This window comes from Lacerta agilis, chromosome 7, assembly GCF_009819535.1.
Source record: "Lacerta agilis isolate rLacAgi1 chromosome 7, rLacAgi1.pri, whole genome shotgun sequence".
In the NCBI taxonomy this organism is placed as follows: Eukaryota; Metazoa; Chordata; class Lepidosauria; order Squamata; family Lacertidae; genus Lacerta; species Lacerta agilis.
The window spans coordinates 86443796-86468154 of record NC_046318.1 but is presented as its reverse complement, the minus strand read 5'-3'; the positions used below and the strand labels follow the sequence as shown (position 1 = coordinate 86468154).

The following is a 24359-nucleotide window of genomic DNA, read 5'->3' as shown; positions in this document are numbered from 1 at the left end:
TTTCTTTGTGGTTGGTCAGTGTGAGAACAGGATGCAAGACTCAATGGGATGAGCCTCATGCAGCTGAAGGACTTCCTGCACTGCCTCCCTGAAGGCCTGAGTCCCTGGAGTGGGCTGCACAACACAAGGTGAGTGGGGCAAAGGCTCTGCCAGCTCAAGAGAGAAGCATCGTTTCTAAAATGTAAAGTAAACTTTATTGTCCTTGAACCACAAAATAGATTTCTTTGGTGTACAAATGTCACTAGTTACAGTCTTGATCCTCCCTCGGAGAGTTCTGGGAGAGGAGACAGACAGACAGGAGAGACATGCCACAGCCCAGCACCTAGAGAAGTTGTATGTTAGTCATGGAAACCCTGCCTGATCACTTCCCAAATTGCTCATTAAAAGCAAATGCTAAAATTAGATTAAAATCAAAAAGCTCTAACTGCTGCTGTGGAAGCAGCCACTGTGCAGCTAGAGAGAGGCAGGCAGAGGGAAACCTCCCCTCTCGCCCTCTGGAGACGAACATAGATGTTCTGTTAAAATGACCCTCTGATTTTGGCATGAGGAGGTTCTGCATCTTGTCCTTTGGCAGAGGCTGCCTGGCAAGTTTGCACACGTGATGAGAGCACACACACACACGCCAGCCAGCGCCACCCACTGCTCACCACCACCCAGCGAGGAGCGAGGCTAAGCCACTGCCACGCACAGGCAGTGCCACTGTTCTCTGAAAGGGGCCCGAGAGGCTGGAGCCAGCAGGCAGAGCAAGCAGCAGCCCTGGCCCTTGGCCGCCAACCTGTGCCCCAACATCTTTGTCCTACCCTGCACTACCCTTCTCCCTGCACCCCAAACACCAAATCCCCCCCATTTAGCTGTACCTTCTATCTGCTTCACCCCATCCTAATGAAACTAGCCTGCTCCTACGCTTGCTCCCACGATGCTCTATGTTTGCTAGCACCAGGCAGCTCCCAAACGTTCCCTCCAACCCTTGCTGAAGAGGCAGAAGTGCCCATTTCCGCCCGTGCCCCCCTCACGGCATGGATGGGCCCCCAGGCTCTACAGAAGAAGGAAAATGGCAGCACTTGGCAATAACTCCCTCCCCATCCTGCACAAGGCTGCTGTCCCTCTGCTGCCCTTTGCCCTGAACTGGGGAGGGGGCAGGACAGCTGGTGCTTCCCAGGTGGCCCCCTCGCTGTTTGGCAAATGTCAGCTGGGGCTGGGCCCTCTGCAAACGATGGTCAGCCTGAAGCAGCTGCAGCACCTGGGCACCCCTGCCCTTGCACGCACGCACGCACACACACACACTCCTACCCAATATTTACACGCACACATGCCCTGCATGGGTCCCCCCGTCCCTCTCACTGCTCTCTTCGGCCCCAGTTTGCTCACAACCTGCCCCTCTGCGTGGTGAGGAGGAGGAGGGAGAGTCACAGCCCACAAGATGCCAGCTGAGGCTCCAGGGAGCTTGTTCTGTCCAGGCCCACCTGTAAGCCAGCTGGCCACATCACCACACTGTCCACAGAGCGGACCCCCCCACTTGGCTTGGTGGTGTTTCTAACAGCCCCCAAGGGCAAGTCTACTATGTGGGGACAGCAGTTTCCAGGGTGTGCTGGGTTGGCCGGAGTTTGTGCTTGCCGCTGCTGCTGCAGAGCCCCATCTCTTCCCGAGGGGGAGTTGCACTGGGAGTCGAGGGGTCGTGTGCCCCAAGGGGCTCCTGGGCTGCTGCCTGTCCATCTTGCTCCTGGCTCACTGGAGTGGGGAGAGAGCAGAGGAAAAGAGGTCATGGAGAGCCGAAGGGGCGGCAGCATCTGAGCCCAACCCCCTGCCTGGCTTGATTCTGGTCAGGGCTGGAAGGGCCCACGGCAACCTCTGCCCCCTTCCCCCTTTGGTGGCTGCTTTGTGTACTGCCTGCTGCAGGGGGGTCTGGAGCCCCCAGGCCTGCACCGGCTGTGGCCCTGCAAAAGGGGTGGGGAACTGGGACGCCTCCGCTTTCCAAGCAGTGTCCAGCCAGCTTCCAGCGGGCTGAACTGAGGTGCCCAAAGCCTGCACTGGAAAACGGCAACAGCAAGACCTCGGGAACACACAGGCAGGCAGGTAACCCAAGGCAGGCAGAGATCCTTCCTGCTTCACTGGAGGTGGAGCAGGAGCTGCTTTAGAGCAGTCAGAAGTGGGGGGATCAAGCAGAGCCACCAACTTCCCTGCTGACAGACCCTCCTAGGACCCCTTGCTGTGCCCTCCCCCACCCCCCGCTGGTGAAGAATGGGAGCCAGTTGCTCCAAAGCAGCATCCTGAGACCAGAGGTGGCAACTTCAGCCCCAGACTGGGGGTGCCCAGTGGTGCATGTGCATGACATCGTATCGTTTGTGGTGGTGACTGGGCTGGGGCAGCGGAGCCTAGATGCCCATGGCCCCACGGAGATGGCACTCCAGTGCCCCACCCCTGCCGTGGCAACCAGGCCCTCTGCTGCAAGTCCTCCACTGCACCCCAGAAGCATGTCTGTGGCTGCAGCAGACGCCAACAGAGGCCCCACAGCGGAGGCTCCTGCGCCACTTGCGGTGCCAGAGAGCCAGCAGAGGTAAGGTGGGGGGGGGCAGATGCAAACAACAACGTGATGGCCAGGCACCCACAGTACACATTTTGTGGGTGCCCAAACCCTCAGGACCCCCCAGAGATGGCACCAGTGCCTGAGACCTAGAAGCAACCTCAATGCTCTCCCACAAAGCACAGCAGCTCCTCCCCTGGCCTTTGCAGGGAGGGAAGCCTTGAGCCTTCAACGCAGCTCCCCCCAACCCCCCCAACCCCGCAGTGGTGAAGGCAGAAGACCAGCCCCTCATCTTCTGAGAATGCTTCCTGCCTCCACCTTCAAGCCTTGCCTGGAATTAGGCTTCCAACGTTAGGGTCCCTGAGGGTATCCCCAACTTCCTTTCCAAACCAAAATGGGAGGTGGCTGGGCATGCTCATTGGGCCACTCCCAGCTCCTTAGGCAGGATCAGACACAACCCCCGCCCCCACCAACTGCATGCTCATCACAGCACTCCATTCCTAGGCAGTGCAAGGGCGTCCTACCCACTGCTCCTTGCTGCTCAGCTGACCATTCACTCTAGAAAGGAACAGAAAAAGCAGAGGCCTCAGGAGAGAAGCGCTGGGGGCAGCAACCAAGGCCAGGAGGCTCCAGCTGGGCACTCACCTGAGCTGCTGGCATCGTTGAGTCTGCAGGTGCTTCCGCCATCTGGAGTCTGGAAGGGGAGGGCAGAGCGGGATCAGTCCCTGCCTGCTCCCCGCCCCCCAGCACCCAGGACATAAAGCGTCCCTCGCCCATTCCCACATAGTTGGGGGGGGGGGGAGCAGGTGCTGAAGAACAGAGCATGCGGTGGGAGGGGGAGAAAGGGGGTGCAGAGAAGAGCAGGCAGGAGGCCCCAGAAGCAAGAGAGGGAATTCTAGAGCCAGGGCGCCTGGTGCTAAAATGCCCCTCACTCAGCCTCTGGGCCGCCTGCCCACCAGCCAGGCAGAGGGATAGAAAAGCAGGTCCGGCATGAGGTGGGGCTAGGGAGATCCGGCAAGAGATCCCACCAGAGCCCATTACATATCTTGTGTGGTTCACATGCTCCCTATCTGTGAGGCCCCCAGACCCCCCAAGACACTGCTGTGAGGAGAGGGTCTCCTAAGGGCAGGCCCTGCTGGCCATCGCTGCCAGACGGAGGCTTCACAAGACAGAGGCCAACTGGTATCTGGAGGAGCCTCCAAGAAGACGGCTGAAAAGGCAGCAGGGCAAGGCAGGCAGCAAGCGGCCCCTTCGCCACCAGTGCTGCAGAGCCAGCCAGATCATGAGCCAGGGTAAGCCCAGCAGCCTAAGGCCACTGCCAGGCGGGATCCAGCGCAACACCTGCCTGGCTTGGGGGGTGTCCTTGTGACATGGCAGGGAGGGGGCCAAGAAGCCACTACAGGGCGGCCCTGGCCTGCCTGAAAGGGGTCTTCAGCAGCCTCTCCCATCACCTCCCCACCAACAGACCTTGGAAGGAGGGGCAGCAGGGTCCCCACAAGGCCTGGGACAGAGGGGAGGAGCCCCCAGAGACTCTGCTCTGGGTTGGGGGCAGCCTCCAGCCTAAGCCCCGGTGGCTGCCAATGACCCCCAGGCTAGATGGGGGCAGGAGGTGGAGCGTCAGGCCCCGACTGCCTTGGGGGGAGGTGTTCCTAGCTGCCCCACCACATGCAGCTTGTACCTGGATTTCATAAACTGGTTTGGAAGAAGGAATGGCAGCAAATTCCCTGTAGAGAAACTTCTTTTCTGGCACAGACTGGAGGGCCAAAGGAGTGGCAGAAAGAAAGGAAGAGGCAGAAAGAGAGAGGGGGAAAGAGGATGAACGAGCATATGGGGAAGCAGGAGGGGGGGGGCTCCAGGAGGGGCAGACGGGGCCCTTCCTGCCTTCCTCCTGCTCTTCTTGGCAGGCTGCAGGGCTGGACTTGGGGGCAGGGGTCAAGGGGCTCCCTCATGACGTTTCCCTGTAGCAGCCATCTTCCCACCTCCTCAAGGGTCAAACTACCTTAAAGGCCCCCCCTGCCCCCACGTGTGGAGCCTGCCCCTCCTGCCCTGACCAGAGTGCAGCAGCAATGAAGTCATGCCTGAGGCCCACAGAGTGCCCCCCATCCCTCAAGGGGAGAGGCTGGCTATGCTGGTCAGGGCAGGAGCAGAGACGGGGAGGGGGGTTGTCCTCCCAGCCAATATCCTTAGGAGACTCCAGGAGGGAAGGGGAGGAGTCAGAGCAAGAGGGAGCACCAGGGACCCCCCCCCCAAGACAAAGAGGGAATTGTGGGAAGCCAGGAAGGAGTCCTCTGGGCCACGGCCAGATGCACCCCCCCAACTGAAGAGCTGCAGGGACCTCCATGCTCCCAGGCCCCCTCCCCTCTGAAGCATGGCTGGTGCTGGGTCCCCCCCTCCTTACCAGCCTGCCTGGAGAAGTCAGGATTCGGGTGCTGCAGTCTGAAATAGGGACAGAATTTGGAGAGAAAACAGAGGATGAATTGTGGGGGGTGGGAGACATCAAACACATCCCTTCCCCCTGAGCCGCTGTGGGTTCCCCTTCCTAAGCCAGACTGCCATGAAAGAAGGTGACCTACCCTCCAGGGGGGTGGGCGAGGGGGTGGGGGCAGGTGAGGGAGACTCCGCCAGCTGCTCCAGGGTGGACCTCTTCTTGCCCTCCTTGGACTTGGCAATCACCATCTGGGCCTTGAGGGCATCCTGCTCCAGGGACTTCATCCTGCCAGGCGGGAGAGGAAGAGAGGTTGGCACACCTGGGGTGGGCTGGAAATACAGGTGGAACAACAACAGTCACCCGGGGTGGGCATTGCAGGGCCCTCCTCACTTGGCCAACTGAGGAAGTGCTGAGTGGAACTGCCCCAAAGGTCAGTGGCAAGGGAGGAAGGAAGAAGGGGTGCAGGAAGAAGCCCTCAGTTCCCCCCCATTGCTGTAGAGAAGGCAGAAACTTGGTGGGGGGCAGAAGGGCACCCCTTGCCTCCTTCAGCCAGGGCGGAGGCTCTCAGGAGCAGACTAGGGTGCAGATCTGCTTGGCAAACATGCCTGTCCACCGCAGGAGGAGCAGAGGAAGGCAGAGCAGGGACTCTCCAGTGGCAGCACCAACCAGGCCTTCAGCACAGGTGTGGCCCAGCTGCCCCTTTAGATCTGGGGGGCACCTCTGGGGCTCTGCAGGCCCTGGGGTGTAGGTGGGGTTGTGTGGAAGTTCTGCACACCTGGGGTGGCCCCCTGGCCCAGGGCTTCTTGTGGTGGTGGTGGTGGCAGCGGCGGCGGCAGCAGCAGCAGCAGCAGCAGCAGCAGCAGCAGGGCCCTGCCCCCCCGGTGCCTGCTGGCGGGCCTGGTAGAGCCTCCTGGCGAGATCCTGCTCATACTCTTTCATGCTCTCTTCTAGGGTGGAAGAGCTGAGGAGGAGGAGGAGGAGGAAGAGTAGAAGGGAGGCACCGAAGATGTCCCGACAGGCAGGAAGATGGCAGAGAGCAAGAGAAAGAAAGAAAGAAAGAAAGAAAGAAAAGGAGAGGGAAGGAAAGGGTGGGCAGGAGGAAGAGGCAGGTGCCAGCAAGGGGGGCGGGGCAGACCTCACCTGTCTTGGTCAGTGGAGAAGACGGCAGCCCCCCTGCCCCCCCAGATCGCAGATGAGCGAGTCCCACCAGGTGCATGCAGATGGGTGGAGGGGGAAAGGAGGCAGGGGCCTTCCCTGGAGGGCCCCACACGCACAGCCAGTCATACTGAGGGAAGAGGACTCCAAATGGGGTGGGCTTCTGAGGGGCACCGTCACACAAGGGGAGCCCTCCCTTCCAGATACTGGAGACAAGGAAGGCGGTCCAGAGCCTCTTCCCAAGACACCTCCCAGCCTCTCTCGTTCGGTGCCCAGCTGGCATCAGCAACTGGCAGGGGGCACTTTCCTGAGAGAACCAACTCTGCTTTGAGGGGTTGCAGGGGGGCAAAGAAGGGGAGGGAAGCCAGTTTGGTCCCCAGAGCCCTGTGGAGATTCGGAGGTGTGTCTTAGGGCACCACTGCCAGGCTGAGCCTCTTGCAGAAAACCTGGCCTCTCTGTTCCTGGGCTGCGTTCGCCAACTAGACCCTGAGCAGCAACGGAGAGGAAACAGGAAACGGCCTGGGAGGCAAAATGGGGGCCACTTAAGGGCAGCGACTGAACTGAGCAGTGAGCAGAAGAGGCTCCTCGTCCTGCCGTAACAGAGCCAAAGGCCAAGAACCAGAGGGGGCACTTGAGAGGCGGAAGAGGGGCCCGTGGCCCCAGAGCAACCAACCCCCTCCAGTGCAGACTAGAGCTGGCTGGGCAGCTGCCATCGCATCTCACCCAGGAGAGCTTTTCTGGGCAGCCTTAGGGTCCGCTGCAGCTCTGCCTGCAAGGGGCTTTGCAGATGAAGCAGCTCCCCTCCCTTCAGAGCAGAGCCAGCAGATCTCTCTTGGGCCCCTTTGGCTCCTTCTGGACTTGAGCAGCCTGAGGATGCGGACAGAACCCCGAGAGGCAAAGCACAGCAGCTGGACGCTCTGTCTTGGCTCCTCCTCTTCTCAAATCTCTGGACTGCATGAAATGTTCCATCCTTGGGCAAAGTGCATGGCAGCCTCTCAGCACAAAGGTTAACTTTGTCCTGTGCAAATAAGTGCTTTTTCTTTTCTTTGCTAGGACTTATTCCTGCAGAAGCCATACTGGTTCCATTTCAGCAACACTTGTCCTTCTATATCCCTGGCAATTATATCTTTAACAATGCCTTCTGGAGCCAGTTTTTCTAGAAGCAGGTGTTAGTTTAACCAGCATGTAATTCATCATATCCTCTCTTAGAAACCTTTCTTGGCCACTTTCCAGGGCTGATCTTAGTGACAAGAGGTTTGTTTTTGTTTTTTTAAGCATATCGGTAGTTTGACATTTGAATGCTTTAACAACTCCTGGGTGGGTGCTATCTGGACCCAGTGATCTGACAGTTTTTACTTCATCTTTAAAGCCTAGAACTTTGTCTCTTGTTACCACTAATTCTCTGTTCCTTTGATTCCCTTCTGGTGAAAGCTAGAAAAAGTGGGGGAAAGAAACAAATGATTCTGAGACACTTTGACTTAAAATAAATACTGTTTAACAGAAAGTGGAGAAGATTGATATTATCATGGACTGAATGTCTTAACTAATCTTTCTTCCCTTTTTTATGCCACCAGTAGACAGAACATTTCTTTTATCTTTTCTTTTGCTTTTATCTATGTCTGTCTCTCTCCTTGTTTTTTTCGTTTCTTTTCTTAGTCTTCTTCATTTTCTTTCTTCTTTGGAGTCATATGTTTGGGGACTTTGCTAAGGTCCAGGGATTATGCATTCATGGGGGTGGTAGATGGTTGATGGACGGTCCTGGGTGGAAGACGGGGAAACGTTGGTCTCCCAGCATGAGAAGCTGGGAGAAAAAAGGGAGGCCCCTTGGTGAGGGCTGAGAGGGACGGCTACCTTCTCTGGGTGGTGGAGGCTGACAATTACCTTTAGGAGAGGACTGTGTGTTTCTTTGTAGTTGTTATCTTATTGTATTGTGTAAAAACTGGCATCTGTCCACTTTCAAAATGTTGACTCAGGTTAAGCTTGTGGTCCACTAAGCCCCTTGATCCTTTTCCAGTATATTACTGGCAATGTATCATAGAATCATAGAATCATCGAGTTGGAAGAGACCACAAGGGCCATCCAGTCCAACCCCCTGCCAAGCAGGAAACACCATCAAAGCATTCCTGACAGATGGCTGTCAAGCCTCTGCTTTAAGACCTCCAAAGATGTATTTTTAATCTCTGTTGGAAGCTGCCCAGAGTGGCTGAGGAAACCCAGCCAGATGGGTGGGGTACAAATAAATTATTATTATTATTATTATTATTATTATTATTATTATTATTATTAGCCAGGTATCCCCCATCTTACATTTGTGCACCTGATTCTTCCTGTCTAAGTACAGAACATGACATTTGTCCCTACTGAAACTCATTTCGTTAGCTTGGGCCCAGTTCTTCAATCTGTTAAAGTCCTTTTGAGTCCTGATTCTGTCTTCTGAGGCATTAGCTGCCCCTCCCAGTTTGGTGTCCCCTGCAGTTTTGATGGGCATCACCTCAATTCCTTCATCCAGGTTGTTTATGAGGAATTTGAACAACGGGCCCAGGACAGAAGCCTGAGGCACCCCACTTGTCACTTTTGGGGGGTATATATCTTAAGAGCATGCTTCTTTCTTAATTTTTTTCATCCTCTTAATGGGGTCTCCTCCTAAGCCAGCCATTGGGTCGTATTTCAAATGAACCTTTTAACTGGCAGAGAGAGAGCTTCAGTAGTATTTTATAGACGTTTTGGAAGTCATTAAAGGAGGCTTTGCTGGTCGGGGCTATTGAGTGGTGTTGGGGCAAGTTTGTGGTTCTTCTGCTCCCAGGTCACTCGCCCCATCTGCCTGGGTCCTTTGAAGATATCTCCATCCCACAGCGAGGGAGCAATCCTTCCAGAGCATTGGGAAGTTAATTCCTGTTACTGTATCTTTGTTCCTCAGAGATAATACGATAGACAGTAGCTACATTAATCACCACTTCATTGCCTCTGCCGACAGCGTCTCGACAGAGGCAACTAACCAGCTATGATGCCTCCCCAGAAGTCCTCCTCCAAGGGTGCCTGATGCGGGGCTGCCACCTCCTCAAGCGCCTTGCCCAGGAAGGGGCCACTTGTCACTTGCCAGTATTTGCCTAATGCTTCTGGGTCCAGGCAGGTCTTATTAAGTGGGGACACATCCATGCCTCCTTTGACCCCCAGCCAGCCCCCGCGGCTAGTTCTAAGAGGCCAAGATGGGCAAGGGCCAAGGCTGGCCGCACTTCTTCAAGCCGCTTGTCCATATCCTCAGGCTGCAATAATCAAAACTGACGCAGTGCAGAGGGAGTGGACAGTGCGCTAGATGCCTCTGCTAGATTGCTCTGAGGTGGCATCCCTCTGTCCAAATCTGAGTCATTTTGTCCCTTAAATGCACGGCAGGAATCATCTTGTGGCTGGCCCCCAAGAGTGTCAGAGCAACGGTCTCTTGGTCAGGGGACACAAGTCCATTCGCCACTCAGAAAAGCTTGGCCACAAGGCTACTTGTGGAAGCCATGGTGGTGGTGAAGTCAGATTTCTTTGCTGCAGCCACCACCACATGGCAGGTGCAACAGTGCCACTTCACCTGTTTTGGGTCAGGCTAAATTTACACCACCCCAACGCAGTGGGTGCCCCACCCTGGCAGGGCAGGGCAGCTGCCTTCTGCCCAAACCTCACCAGGGAATGGTCCATGCAGGATGACGGAGTCCCTCACTCCCCCTCTGCCAGCTCTGTCAGAGAGGCAGGCAGAGTGGTGGTGGGTGGCATTAACCCCACCTGCATTCTGTCAGGACAGGGGGCGAGACAGTGGGGTGAACATTCAGGCCACAGGGACCCACAGAAGCAGAGCAGGCACCCATGGTGGCCCCCTGGCGTCCCACACACCCCACCTGAGAACCCCTGGCTGGCCGTGGGGCGAATGCAGGGCCCACTCTGGCCTGATCCAGCAAAGGCAACCGATGGGCAGGGCAAGCAGCTAAGAAACCCAACATGCAGTGAGCTGGTGCTCCACAGCCCCTCTCCTGCCAGCCCCCTTCAGAAAGCATGCTGGGGGGGGGGGGAGGGATGCTGTCCCTGCCCGCCCCTCCCCACCTACCGTGCTGCTCGCCACATGGCCCTCTTCTCGGCCTCCAGCGCCCGGCGCTCGGCTGGGGAGAGCTCTTTCCTCTCCTGGGCGCTGAGCAGCTCTGGGCTCTGCATGCGGAGGCGCTCCTGCTGCCGGCGCTCGGCCTTCGCTGTCCTCACGGGAGCCCCAGGCTCACTGCCACCTCTGGGGTACACGGGGCTCAGCCTGGCCAGGAGAGAGCGTGGCTCAATGGGGGCAGACCCACACGCCCTCCCCCACAGGCCCCACCCTCCACCTGCCCTCCCATCTTACCCAGCCATGGTCGTGGGCCGCACCTCCAGCCTCCGGCCCTCCTCCAGGGAATCCCTCTGCGGGGAGCCGTTGTGCCTCTCCGGCTCTGGGAACCTGGCAGGGCACAAAGTTCTGTGAGGGACCAGAGCCCTGGAGGCGGGGAGGGGGCTTCCCTTTGGGGAGGAGCCAAGAGACCGAAGGGGACACACTCAAGCCAGGAGACCCCTGGGGAGAGGAGTCCGCAGGCAGACACTAAAAGCCCCCATGCCAAGCGCTGGGACTTGGAGGGCAATCCCAGAGCTGTTGACAAAGCAGGGAGAAGGCTGCTCTTCGCCTAGGGTCCTGTCTGTGGGCTTCTTCCCACCAGGGTCCCGGCTGATTCCTGGGAGAACGGAGGCCGGGCTGGAGAGACAGAGCATGCAGGGGGCACGGCATGCAGCTCACTCACCAGGGCGTGGAGGGCAGCAGGCTCTGCCCATCCAGCTTCTCCACTTTGTACTCCACGCCCTCAATGAAGATGCTGGAGGGAACATCTGGGTGGTGTCTCTGCCTGGCAACCTCCGCCTCTTCCTCTTCCTCCTCCTCCTCTTCCTCCAGCAGCTGAGCTCGCTTCTGCTGCAGTTTGCGAGCTGCCCAAGTGAGAAGCCAACAGGTCAGCCTCCCCACAGCCCCCCAAGGGTGGAAGGACCCTGGCTGGGTAAGGGAATGCCTCCAAGAGGGTGCAGCCTTCTGAGATCCAAAGATGAACCAGGAAGACAGGTGGTGGTGGGGAGATCCACCTGAAAGGTATGAGGGGACCCCACCCCGATCTGTGTACTTCCCGTGTCCTTCAAAGAGGACCTTCCCCACCAGGACGGCAGCTGAGGCACGGCGAGGAGAGCGGCTGCTGCAGAAGAGCTTCCTCTGCCCAGGGCAGCTCTCTGCGCTGCTTAGCCAAACATGGAGGGCGAGGGAGGGTGGGTGTTTCACTATAGAGCAGCTTCCCCCCCCCCAGCAGTTAGCGGCCTCTGAGCTAGTAGCCCCTGGGGGGCGGGAAGGGCCCAAGAAAGGTAGAGTAGGGGGCCTCGGCCTGGCTAACCCCATGGCTCCCCCCTGCCACTACCACACACCTTCCTCCTCCTTCATCTTCCTCAGGTCTTCCTCCCCAACCAGCGACACTCTCTTGGGTGGCTTCTCGGCCGGCTGCTGCTTCAGCTCCACCTCAAAGTACTTCTGCCTCTCGCGGAAGGACCTCTGCTCTGGGCTGTGCAGGCCGCCTCCCAGCAGCGGAGCCTGGGCAGGAGAAACAGGCCCCCCTGTTCCCCTGCAGCTCACCTCAGAGAGGGATTGAGGCTTCTCTGCACTTTTCTGCTTCTGGGGCTCCTAAGGGAGGAAAGGGCAGGCAATGGCTACAGCTGCAAAGGGCACTCTGCCACCCCCAAGGGCCCCCCCCAACTCACCTCAGGCTCCAGCAGCAGATGCGGAACGGGGACAGCCGCAAAGGCCTTGTAGGCCTGCTTGGCGCTGACGGGGACGTCGCCTGGCGAGGGGGGCCTGGGAGATCGCGGCTGGGGGAAAGAGGGCGCAAGTCAGAGGAGGAGGGAGAGCGGCCCCAGGCCAAGCGGGTGCCACTCAACCCACCAGCCCCGGGGGCAGGGGCAGCAACTTACAGAGTTGTGGGTGCTGGAGCAGAGCTCAGCCTGCTGGAATGGATTGGGGCTGTCCCGGCCTTCCAAGGTCGCCAGGGTTGGGGCGGGCCGCATGCGGGTGATGGGCTGGATCACGCCCGGCTTGGTCTGGCACAGGTGAGAGGGGGTAAAGTCAGCCAGAACAAAGGAGAGGAAACTCAGCCTCCAACCCAAGGCAAGCAAAGGTCAGGGCAATGGCTACGCAAGTCTTATTCTTACCCTCTGATAAAAAGGGACAAATTGGGAAAAATGAATGAAAGCAAGACTTCCCTAAGCACACAAACTAGTGTGACAAACTATTCCCAGCCCCCAACGCGGCTCAGCCAGACCCCCCCCCCCAAGTGGCCAAGAGGGGGCTGGGCAACGTGCCCAATGGTCACACCCCACCTGGAGCCCCTTCCAAGCCCCTTTTGTGGCCCACGTGGCACCAGAGGAGGCCATGGGCGCGGGTGGAGGGGCCACAATGACTCACCGAGGACTTGCTTTCGCTGTGGCTGGGAACAAAGTGGACGGCAGCCTGGAAGGAGAAAGTCAGGAATGCATTTGGTGGCCGGGAGGGGCGCTGGGGGCCCCCACCCAAGCCCAGGCACCTCCAAGCTGGCCACGCCAGAACCAGGAGCCCCTCCCCAAACTTACCCAACATTAAGCTCTTGCCCCTGCTCCCAAAAGAGACTTCGCATCTTGAACTATGCTGGAAAGGCCCCCCGAGTGATGCCACAAACTGGTTCCTCCTGCCCCTCCCAGACTACAGCTAGAAACCACTCTTGCAGAAGCAGCCAAAAAGACCAGCAGCAGCCAGGGGGGCGGCACGCAGTGAGGGTCCCCCCCCCCCCGCCCCACAGAGCATCCTCCCCAAGCACAGCCTCAGCAGCCCCCTCCCCCCACCCAGGGCAGAGGAGGAGAGCGGGCACAGCACACCAAGGGGCACTTACAAAGCGGGTCTCTCTGCCCACCAGGTGGGCTGGCCGGGGGGCAGCAGGAGGCTGGAAGGCAGCAGTGCCAGGGAGAGAACCAGAGAGAGAACCAGAGAGTCTGGCTGACTGACAGGCAGGATAGGCAGAGGAAAGCCCCCCCCCCCAACACACACCGCAGCACCCTCCACCCCCACTGCAGCACCCCTTACCTGCTGGCTGCCAGGAGAGTAGGGAGTGTCTCGCCAGGCGGCTCCTGGTTCCCCTTCCCCCGAAAGGGCCTGAAAGGACAGCTGGTGAGGGGGGGCAGTGATGTTGAGGAGGGACCCCCCTGCCCAGAGAGACCAGCCTCTCCCAACCCCCAGGCAGAAGCCTCTTCCCTATGAAATCTGGCCCCAAAAGGGGCTCTGGCTGCTCATGAATCTGCCTGATCTCCCCAGTTGGAGCCACAAACTTGCCAACACTCTTCCTCCACTTGAGCCAACTGCCCCTCAGAGCAGTGCCAGCTCCTCTGCTGGCCCCCCTGCCACGCTCAGGAAACCCCTTCCTCAGTGTGGGAATCTCTAGTTTTGCTCACACTAAGAAGCCCCTCTGCTGCAATTTGCTGAAAGAGCATCTATTCATTGGCTGAGCAGATACTGCAACTCTGCCCAAAGGCAGGGAAGGAACAGCACATCCCCCCCCCCCCCGGTTCCCAACACACGTTCCTCTACACAAGCTCCTAGTCCCCATGGATGCACATTATAGGATCAAAAAACCTGAACCTGCTTCTGTGCCAACTCCCAAGTGGCTGGATCAGTCACGCAGAGAGGGAGTTGCGTCAAGATGGAACTGTGCACACTGCAGAATCCCACCCTCTTTGGACATTTAGAATTATTACTTTTATCCTGTTTTGCTTTCCACGGACGCACAAAGCGGTTGACAAAGCTGGCACACCAAACCATGAGCACAAACACACCGTTGGAACTGTCAATGCAGTGACTGCATATTAGTGGCCCTTCCAAGAGGGGCTCAGCTGCCCCAGGGGGTGGGGGGCTCCTCTCACAAGGGCAGCCAACAAACGCTGCCAAAATGAGCCAGGCCCAAAGCAGGTTAGTAGCCAAGCAAAACTGAAGAGCAGCCAAACAGAAGAGCAGCCCAAAGACTTTGCAGAGAGTCAAGGGAGGAAGGGGCCAGCAGGGGCCCTCCTCTCCAAGCCCACTGCCTCACCCCCCTGCCCTTCTTCTCAGGGTCTCCCAGAGGCAGCATAGCCTGGCCTGCAAAGGCATGTCCCCTGCCTCTTCCCCTCATGGCTCCCACCCCGCTCGATTCCACTCCACACACGCACACACACACACACACACTTCCTGCATGCAGTGCAGAGCAGCTGAGCCCCCTCAGGCAAGAGACAGGGTGGGGGGAGAGGGTCCCAGCCCAAGCGTGAGCTGTGGTTGCCTTCTCCCCCCCGCTCCCCCCAGGCATGCAGCAGAGGCACAGCACACAGCAGGCCAGGCCCACAAGGCCGCTTGCCTTGGTGCAGAGGCTGGTCTTCAGCACTCCCCCCTTGCCATAGCCAAGGGGAGGCCCCCCCAGGCACGCCTTGCCCTGCTGGTTGGCCAGCACAAAGGGATTGGCGCTGAAGGGGATGGGCTGCGAGTCCACCAAGCTCTCTTCCTCCTCCACCTCCACAGCTGGCAGTGAGAGGGCAGCCCCCTTGGTGGGGGCCATGGCGCTGCTTGCCTGGCCCAGGTCCAAGGGAGGGGGGGCCGGCAGGGGAGGCGCCCGTGGGTCCCTTTCCATGGCAGGAGGGGCAAGCTGAGGAAGAGACACAAGAACTGCGTTTTCAGGGGCAATGGTTGGTGAGGCCAGGGCAGCTCTGCGGCTCATGGGGGCAGCTCTCTGTTGTGTGGCCGGGGGGGGGGGGGGCTTAGGTGCCTGCAGGGCCCACAGGGAGGGGGAGACAGAGACCTTCCCAGGTGTGCAGGAGGGTGTAGAGATGCCTCCCTGCCATGCTCCAGCTACAGCAGAAGGGGCTGGGAGTGGCTCCCCCCCATACCCCCCTCCCCATTGATTCCAGCAGTGGCAGAGTCTCAGGATGGGACCAAAAGGAGAGGAGGGGGCTGGGAGGCCCCTGGCTGCCTCTGCCCAGGAAGCTCCCATGGATGCAGGGAGGGCCTTATGCGGGGGGGGGGGGGAATAAGCCACTCTGTGTTGGCCAGGGGAGGCAGGCAAGGGGCTGAAGGCCAAGAAAGACCTCCATGTGGGAGATAGAGTCACCTGCTCTGCTCGGCCGGACAGAAGGGCCTCTCCCTGCCACCCTCCTTTCAAAAAAGCCAAGTGGAGCTGCTCACAAAGGAAACCCCCAGGATCTCTGCACAGGGACGCCTTTCTGGGATGCTCATCGCCTTGCCCCCTGCCATCCCTGGCACACCCAGCCAAGGGATGGAGCTTCTGCCCTTTGGCACCCGCTGCCTGCTGAACCAGGAGTAACATGGCAGGCCTGAGCAACATCTAGAGGGGCACAGCTTGCCTGCCCCCTGCCCCCCCATGAAGGCGGGCACAGCAGCAGAGCCCCTGACCCTGACCAAGCCTGAGGAAGCAGCTCCCCCCACTTGCTGCTGCCCACCAGCTGCCCGCTCACTTGTGCCCAGAGGAAAAGCCTTGCAGGTGCCAGGAGAAAGAGAGAGACTCACCGCGCCTGCCAGCAGCCACAGACAAAGGAAGACCCCCACCCACCCACCCCCACCCCGCCCAGTCCCTTCCTCCAACGCCCACTAGTCAAACCCAAAATAGCCGAGTGCTGGGCTGGCTCAGGAATCTCACTCAGGCAGATCAGATTTCCAGAGAAGCAAAAATGGCCCCCAAGCAGCCCACCTGCTCCCTCCTCACCCAGCCAGACCAACTGGGTCTTTGGCAAGTGGGGGGCAAACACGCCACTGCTCTTCATCGCTGCTGAGGGGCAACCTCCAGCCCCCCCCCAAAGCAGAGTTCCCACACATGCTGATGCCTGCCTCCAGTGTCAGCTGGTGTTCCCATCTCTCGAAAGAGCCTGGAAGGTCCCTCCTCAGAGCTCTGGGTCCTTCTCTCCTCAGCTTCTCTGTGCCCCCACCCCACCCCAGAGAGCCAGCCCTGAAGCCAGCAGCTGCTTCCAGGGCACAGGGCCCCCCCTGCCCCTCCCTCCAAGTGACAAGGCCTCCAAAGCAGCTGGGGAGACACGCCAGGGGCTCCAATCCACAAGAGCCATCGCTTGGGTTGGCTGAAGGCAGAGGGAGCAGCCAAAGTTGGCTGGGATCCAGCCCGCCCTTTGCAAAAGCCCACTGGCCAGTGGATCCCCATCACTTACACCTCGGGTGGCTTTCTGGAGGCCGCTGTTGGGGAGCGCTGCCAAGGTGCGGTAGTCCAGCTGCAGGGGCTCAGCACCAAGGCCCTGTGGGGAGGGGGGAAGAGGGTCAGCGGGGACTCGGGAGCATGCCCACCCAGCCCAGTCCCCCTTCCTCGCAGCCCCTTAGCCCAGCCGCCCCCCTCTCACCTCGGCCTCCTCCTCCTCCTCCTCCGCCAGGAGCTGCGTGGCCGTCTCCCGCTCCCGGCGCTTACGCTCCTTCGCAGAGGCAGCAGGCAGGCAGCACAAGCGAAGAGAGAGCAAGAGGGGTCAGCAGCAGGCCCAGGGACCCCACAGAGCAAGAGGGAGGGAGGGAGAGAGGGAGAAGGAAGGGCCCCCCCCCGGAGCAGCAGGCAGTCCCAAGCAGAACCCACAACTTTACAGCCAGAAGGTGCTCCGCCCAGAAACAGGGCCAAGAGGGTCCCCAGAGGATGTTTGGCCACTCAGCGGGGGCTGCAGCAAAGCAGGGACCCAGGGCCAGCCAGAGCTCCAGCAGCAGCCGAGGAGGCCCTCCCCTTCCCAGGCTCTGCCCCGGGGGGTGGGGGGTGGGTCTTCCCTCCAGCCCCCCTCCTGCTTCTGTGACAAGAGCATCAGAAGAGCTCAGCTGCACCTGCTGGATCAGGCCCAAGGCTAACCAGCCTCCTCTACTCATGGCAGGAAACCAGCAAATGGAGCCGGGGCTCAAGGGCCCTCTACCCTTGGGGAGAGGCAGCCGCACCTGCTGGGAATTTGCTCAGTCCTCTTCTGAAGCCATCACTGCCTCCTGCAGCAGGCAGTTCCAGTTTAACTCTTCCAACATTCAGCCTCACTGAATGTCCACAAGTTTGATCGTTCTGAGGGGGGGGGGGAACTTTCCTCTCTCCACTTTCTCCAGGTCAGGCATCATGTTATAAACTTTTTTCATGTCACCTATGACCTGCTTTTTCTCTAAACCAAAAGTCCCCGACGCTGCAATTTTTTCTTCATAGTAGTGGCGCCAGCCCCATGGAACAATCTCCCATCAGATGTCAAGGAAATAAACAACTATCTGATTTTTAGAAGACATCTGAAGGCAGCCCTGTTTAGGGAAGTTTTTAATGTCAGGTGTTTTATTTTATTTTTAATATTTTTGGGGGGAAACTGCCCAGAGTGGCTAGGGAAACCCTGCCAGATGGGCTGGGTATAAATAAATTATTATTATTATTATTATGGAGTCACTCCATCCCTCCCTCAGTCATGTTCGTTGTCCTTTTCTGAATCTTTTCTCACTTTTACAATTTTTAAGGTGAGGTGATCCCACCTGTGCAGGGGACTCTGAATGCAGTTGCACCACAGATTTGTATTATATTACTCGCAGTTTTATTTTCAATTCCTTTCCTAATGAAGACTAAGAGGAAAATTTTGAGAGCAGGGAAGAGAAAACTTTATAAAATGCGGAACTTGCAAAACTGACTGACAGGATCCAAAACCAGGATGAATCAAAATTTCAAAAGGATTGGAGTAAATTTATTGATTACATAAGATCTAACTGTGGAAGTTTGAAGACACTAGCAGTATTGGACTGACCCTACGACATTGTGGAAGGTTTAAAGAGAAACTGCATGTTTATACTGGACTAGAAAACCTGCTGATGTGAAGGGGGGAAGTCAAAGCTCGGCAGAGCGAGATTTATTTTTATGTGTTTAAAATGTTTATAATCTGTTAAATTTGTTTAATTGGGAAAATATAATAAAAATTATTTAAAAAAAACTTTAACTGGGATGATAAACACCACTGAAAGCCGGGCAAAATAGCCCTTTTTTCCTGCCCACCTAAAAACTGTCCTTTTCAAAGAAAGCAAACTACAGACCCCCACGGCCAGAGGCAGGTGCCGAGGAAAGGCCCCCTGCCTCTCACGCATGGAGCAGCCAAGGTACTTGGCCCCGTGGGGAAGGAAAAGGGAAGCGTCTGGCTTGACCAAGGAGGGCAATGAAGGCACCCGGCCTCCTTGGACCTCGGCTTCGCTCTGACCTGAGGACTGAAGAGCTCAGGATGTTCCTCACAGGAACTGGCTAAGATGAAGCCTGGAGGGAATTCTGCACATCTCCATTTGGAAGTCGCCCCAAAGCCCAACCAGTTGCAGCGGCTGAGGAGCTGGACGAAGGGCCTTCCGCTTTCTGCTGGAAGTCCAGGCTCCAGGTGCCACAAGGCACTCCCCAGACCCTCAGACTCCCCAGAGAGCCAGGGTGGTGTAGTGGCTAAGAGTGGTAGACTCGTAATCTGGGGAACCGGGTTCGCGTCTCTGCTCCTCCACATGCAGCTGCTGGGTGACCTTGGGCTAGTCACACTTCTTTGAAGTCTCTCAGCCCCACTCACCTCACAGAGTGTTTGTTGTGGGGGAGGAAGGGAAAGGAGAATGTTAGCCGCTTTGAGACTCCTTCAGGTAGTGATAAAGCGGGATATCAAATCCAAACTCCTCCTCCTCCTCCTCCTCCTCCTCCTCCACCGGATCCCCCTGGAGGACTCAGCCTGGCCCTGAGCGCCAAGATACAGGCAGCCAAAGCCCAGAGCCCAACTGCCTCCTCCAACCTCACATAAAGGGAGGAATGAGTGATTGCTCTTCCAGCCAAACCCAGGCCTCGTCTCTTGGGCCATTCCACGCCCACATTCCTTCCCAGAGCAAATCCAGACTCCCTAGGTCTCACAGAAGGAGGTTTGCCCAAGGATTCTTCCTCAGAAGGGAATATCTGAACAACAGGTATGGGAAAAGCCACCCCATGCTTGGCCAGGACCCGTCTGCCTCTGCCTCGCACAGACCCACAGGGGGGCTTCCCTCCCTTCCTGAGTGGCTGGCACTGTGCCTACGGGGAGCCAGAGTGCGGCCACCTCACCGGCCATGGGTCCCCCTGGGAAGACCTATGGGGGCCTCCTAAAACTGCCTTGTGGTGAAGAACCTGTCTGGCAGGTCCTGGTCCCGGAGAAAAAAGGCTCCCAGCCCGTTGCTGCTCCCAGAAGGAGAACGCCTCACGCCATGAATCGTGGCCAGACTCCACCTAGTTTCCACTAGACAAAAAGGGCCCATTGCTCAGAGATGGAGCAGCGCCAGGCCCCGAGATCGAATTCCAGAACCTCTTGGTAAAGACCTGAGGAAGACCTGTGGCCCTGCAGGGACCTCGGGGGCCAGGCCCACGAAAGCGGCGGGGACGACGACACTCTGCTGAGCACAGTATCTCAGCAATGCCTGTGTCTCTCCCCCACGGAGCCAGGGAAGGCGGCACAGGCGTTATGGGAGGCTCAATGCACCTGGCATTGCAGGCAGAGGGCATGGGCTGGGCTAGAACAAGCAGCCTCCTACGGGCAAAGGCAGGCTGGAAGCCAGAGGTTGGGGGGAAGAGCCCAGGCCCCAAAGCAGCCCCAAAGCAGCACCAGCAGGAGGGAGGGAAGGAAGGAAGGGGGCTGCCGGAGGGAAAGGAGGCCCTGATCCAGGCAGCCCCCTTCCCTCACCCTGGAAGGGTAGAGCAGGGCCATCACGTCTCACCACTTTCTCCGTCTCTTCCCTCTCCCACTGGGTTGTCTCCCTCACCATCTCCAACTCCTGGGGACACAAAGGAGGCGGTCAGAGCTGAGGGCACCTGCCAGCCAGACACCTCAAGGTCTTTTCTCCAGATTTCTTTTCTTTGGGGGGGATTAGCAGCCTTGCCAGAGAGAAGGGGGAGTTCTCCCCTCACCTAAGCCTGCCCTCCCCTGGGAACCACAGGCCTCACCTTCTGAAGGACGTCCAGCTCCTCCGGACTGAGGTCCCGGTCAATGGAGGAAATGCTCTCCAGGCTGTTCTTGCGCCCAATGCCGGCCGCAAAGGGATTGGCAATGATCCCAGGAGATATCTGGGAGGCAGACGAGAAAGGTGAGGCGGGCATAGGGGGTGTCTGGGGGCATACACCAGACCAATGTTGCACCTCCTCTCTAAGAAGCTGCCCCCCGCCATGGGGCATCAGCAGGAAAAGGCACTGAAGGCAACCTTCGGTCACTGGCAAGGGGCCCCTGGCTAGCACCCACCTCAATGGCCACCACAGCCTTGGGGTCAAACCCATCGCAGACCAGCACCAGAAGGGTGTCTCCCACAGCGCGCAGGATCTGGACCGCTTCCGTGTGCGTCATGCCCAGCAGGCTCTGGTGGTTCACCTCCAGGATGCGCATGCCCACCCTCAGCCGCCCGTCACGGGCTGCAGCCCCCGTGGAGCTGACCTGCACAAAGCAGAGAGGAGGGTGAGGAAGGAGCCTTGGCAACCCCCACCTTCCAGGCCCTGGGAGCAGCCAGAGCTGGAGGGAAAGAGGGCCTCACGGATCAGGGAGGCAGGGGGGCAGGCAGAGGGTCCGGCACCTTCTGCTCAAGGCTCCAGAACTCTGCTTTCCGCAGCGCGCCCCCCCCCCCCCCAGCAACAGAAGTTCTCAGAACAACCCAAGAATGTCCCACTGGGTGGGAGGGACGTGGTATGCAGACAAGGCTGGAGGCCCTTCCAAACACAGCTGGGACCTCCCTCCCTCCCTCCCCCCCCCACTTGGCAGTCAAGCACAGCAAACCTTGGCCAGGGGGAGGGGGATGTGCTACCCTGTACCTTAGAGATGAAGATGCCCTCGTCCGTGGGGTCAAAGGGGTTCCCTGCGTGGCCCTTGGCGCCTCCTCGGATGCTGATGCCAAGTTTCTCCCCTGGCCTCTTTTCAATGCAGATCTCCTGACAGAGTGAGCAAAAGCAAGTTGGAAGGGGTGGGCTGGGCAGCTGGGAAGCAGCCCCCCCCAGCCCCCCCTTCCAGGAGAGACATGCCTCCTCCTTCCCAGTCCTGGCTGCCTCCACCTCAGCTCCAGTAGATGGGCACTGGGGAAGGCTCTTTTGGAAAGCAGGGAGTGGGCAGTGGAGGCCTTCACGGAGGGGGGCAGGAGACCCCATCCTGGGGAAGCCATGGAGGCTGCAGGCCAGAGGGGAGGGAGCTCTGGTGGGTCAGCCCAGCCACATCCCAGCGGGGCTGAAGAGCACTCCAGGCAGCGGGAGATGCCCAGTGGCAGAGGCACTACAGCAGAGCTGCGTCTCCTACCTGCATGCCAGGTGGCGGAGGGTCTCTCCGGACAACCATTCTCAGCTCCTGAGTGTTGGAGAGCAGCGCACTCACAGCCTCCTGGTGCGTGGCGTGTCGGAGGCCAATACCATTCACCTCCAGGATCCGGTCTCCCACCCGCAGCCCACTGCGAGAGGCCAGGCCACGAGGAATGACCTGCCAAGGCAACACAGGACAGAAGAGATTGGAAAGAGCCCTGCCGGTGGCCTGGGAGGGACAAGCTAGCAGTGTCCCCAACACCTGCAGCCGGCCGAGAGGCTGAAGATGCCCCCCCCCGCCCCCCAGAGGCACTTCTGTCTGCTGATACACATATATATCTCTTCCTTTTGGTCTGGCGTGGCTGCTGTCCCTATCCATTTTTCACGGGCAAAATCCTCAATGGTTGCAGAGGTCCGTGTACTTTCAAATCACATTCCTGTCGTCTGGGGATTAGTAATAGTGCTATAATGGGGATTAACGACAGGCCAACAAACATGGACTTTGCAAGCTCTTCTGGTGCTTATACAATGGTCTGAAGGCCTGGCTGTCTCCTGGCCACTTCTGAATGCATTCCCTATCAACGCCCATCTCAGGGGAGGCCCTCTCTGCCTCCCTGGGGGGCCTGGAATCCACTTTTGTGTTTCATTTGAGATGACTGCACTGAGGGGTGTTGGAACCCCTAATGGGGGGCTGGTTCATTCCCTGTTCTTCCTTGTTAAAATTTGCTACTAAAAATTATTTAATGAAAACAGGGGGCTCTGTGCAGAGAAAGTGGAGAAATGGGGGGGGGGGCTTCCTTGCTCTTCGGGCCTCCAAGGGGTTTTTTGGAGCACACGGAGTGGCAAGACTCGCAGAGTCAACGGGTTGTGCAATAACTACTAGGCTTCCTAACCACGGTGTTCTCAGGGCAGGGCTTTCAGGGCCCTCAGCAGCTCCACACACAAGCCCTGCAAGCCTCTACCTTGGAAATGAAGACCCCCGGCTCATGGATCCCAAAGGGGTGGCTGGAGTGGTCGCTGCCGCCCACAATGCTGAGCCCCAGCGGACCCCCCGCTTTGACCAGGATCACCTCCTGCAGGCAGAAAGCAAAAAACCAAGCCAGGGTCAAGAGAGGGCCTCATGGAGGAGGAGCTGCTGGGACCCAACTCCAGGCCAGGGGAAGAGAGAGGCTGGAGGGACCCACATCCGAAGGGGAGCTGGCGAAAACCAGGCTGGGTGGGTGCCAGACTCAGAGAAGCTGCCTGGCCACAGGAGGGGCCTTCCCATGCCAGCAGCTTCCCACAGGGACAGACAGTGCTCCCCATGCCCTTCACCTACCTCCGTGGGGTACTGGCCCTCCAGGCTCTGGGCGGGGTGGCTCCTGTGGGGCAGGGGTGTCTCCTCAGGTGGGCTCTCCCCGCGGGTGGGGGTCGGTGGTGGCGGAGAGTGTGCCCGCTGTGCCCGCTGCCCCAAGGGCAGGTCTTCCTCGCTGGGCTGGGTGGCGGCGGTGGGGGCAGCGGGCACAGCCTCTCTCTCTACCAGCAGCGCAATGGTGGGGGAGGCGGCAGTAAGCAGCGCTACGGCCTGATCATGCCTGGCTTCCGTCATGTCTACCCCATTGATCTAGAACGGCCCCAAACCAGCGTCAAAGGGGGAGGGAGGGAGGGAGGGGGGACATGCACACAGGGCACCCAATCCCAGGCCTGGGACCAGAGGCAAGGGACCCCAGCCTCAGCAGTCAGAAGGGGGCTTGGAGGGCAAGGTGAGCCCCCCCCCCCCCGATCAAGGCAAACAGCAGCTCAGGACAGAGGGCCAAAGAGCACAAGCAGAAGAGGTGGGGGCAAAGTGTACATGACCCAGCAGAGGGCAAAGGAGAGAGAGGGAGGCTCGCAGGCAGGCAGGCAGGCAGGCAGGCAGACGGAAGCCAGCACTGACGAGGCCGTCTCGGGGCTTACCCCCCCATCCTCTCTCATCATGGCTGCTGGGCAGAGATCGGCTGTGCCTCGGGAGGGGGCAGAGAAACAGGCCACAAGGAGGAAGAAGAAGAGGAAGAAGAGGAAGAGGAGCAGCAGGAGAGGGAGGGAGGGAAAGAGCTTCAGAACAAAATGGCTGTCCCCCCACCTGCCGTGCCCACCTACCCAGAGTTCCAGAAAGGTGACTCCAACACCACCTCCCCCCTGGCTAGATTCAGCCCCACCCTGAATGGGCAAGCAGGGGGCAGAGGGGACCCCAGAGCCTCCTGAAGGAACCTCGCCTGGCCCTAAGGCAGCCCCCCAAGAGAGTCCACTCACCAAGATGACCCTGTCACCAACACAGAGGGTCCCGTCCCGATGGGCTGCGCCCCCCTCTGCAATCCGTGAGATGAAGATCCCCTGGGGGGAAAGGAAAGTCAGGGCCCCTCCCTGCAAGGCAAGGGCCCTTCTGTCCCTCCGTCCTGGGAACAGTGAAGTGCCCCCGTCAGCGAGGAGCCAGGAATAAGTGCAGAGGCAGGGATCGGGTGTCGCCCGAAGCCCCTGCCAGGCGGCTGCTGGCCAGAGAGAGGCGGTCCCCTCCTTCCCTCCCTTCCTCACCGTGTCCCCTGGCCGGTAGGGTGTGGAGCCCTTCCCGCCAGCGATGCTGAAGCCCAGCCCCCGCTCGTTGCGCATGAGGCACGTGGAGAGGCGCTCCGTCAGGGGGGCTCCCTCGGGCCTCTCCGGGAAGCGCAGGCCGACCCCCCGCCGCTCCCGGGGGCTGTAGTCGTCCTCCGGCCGCAGCGGGGTCACTGTGACAGCGTTCTCCGGCTCCACCATCCGCTCCCGCAGAACCGTCATGGAGACCGTGGTGCCCGAGCCACGCAGAGCCTCCACTGCCACATGGTGCTCCGCACACTGCAGAGGCACCCCGTTCACCTGCCGGGGGCGCAAAAGAGGGGGCTGGCTCAGGCAAGTGCCCCACCAGAGGCCGGCT

At 59.1% G+C, this 24359-nt stretch overlaps 1 protein-coding gene across 17 annotated transcripts in view; it reads right to left on the bottom strand.

Annotated features, from left to right (window-relative positions):
• Positions 1-171: 171 nt before the first annotated feature.
• The window catches only part of SCRIB (scribble planar cell polarity protein), a 56218-nt gene continuing 32030 nt past the window's right edge, over positions 172-24359 (bottom strand). For 3 of the 17 annotated variants that reach the window (XM_033156066.1, XM_033156069.1, XM_033156072.1), the window contains 27 exons: positions 23984-24301; positions 23705-23785; positions 22752-23036; positions 22396-22506; positions 21435-21611; positions 20960-21076; positions 20400-20588; positions 20108-20227; positions 19882-19938; positions 16536-16604; positions 16350-16433; positions 14537-14821; positions 13240-13308; positions 13049-13099; positions 12589-12633; positions 12099-12224; positions 11889-11996; positions 11559-11811; positions 10898-11078; positions 10471-10563; positions 10189-10383; positions 5725-5910; positions 5095-5234; positions 4920-4957; positions 4200-4274; positions 3167-3215; positions 1448-1728 (listed from right to left, as the gene is read on the bottom strand). In XM_033156066.1, coding sequence (XP_033011957.1) covers positions 1559-1728; positions 3167-3215; positions 4200-4274; positions 4920-4957; positions 5095-5234; positions 5725-5910; positions 10189-10383; positions 10471-10563; positions 10898-11078; positions 11559-11811; positions 11889-11996; positions 12099-12224; positions 12589-12633; positions 13049-13099; positions 13240-13308; positions 14537-14821; positions 16350-16433; positions 16536-16604; positions 19882-19938; positions 20108-20227; positions 20400-20588; positions 20960-21076; positions 21435-21611; positions 22396-22506; positions 22752-23036; positions 23705-23785; positions 23984-24301 — 3672 coding nt within the window. In that variant the 3' untranslated portion in view covers positions 1448-1558. Of the gene's footprint in view, positions 1729-3045; positions 3080-3166; positions 3216-4199; positions 4275-4919; positions 4958-5094; positions 5235-5724; positions 5911-10188; positions 10384-10470; positions 10564-10897; positions 11079-11558; positions 11812-11888; positions 11997-12098; positions 12225-12588; positions 12634-13048; positions 13100-13239; positions 13309-14536; positions 14822-16349; positions 16434-16535; positions 16605-19881; positions 19939-20107; positions 20228-20399; positions 20589-20959; positions 21077-21434; positions 21612-22395; positions 22507-22751; positions 23037-23704; positions 23786-23983; positions 24302-24359 lie in introns of those variants that run through there. The other 14 variants (XM_033156073.1, XM_033156071.1, XM_033156074.1 and 11 more) reach the window with 14 other exon arrangements.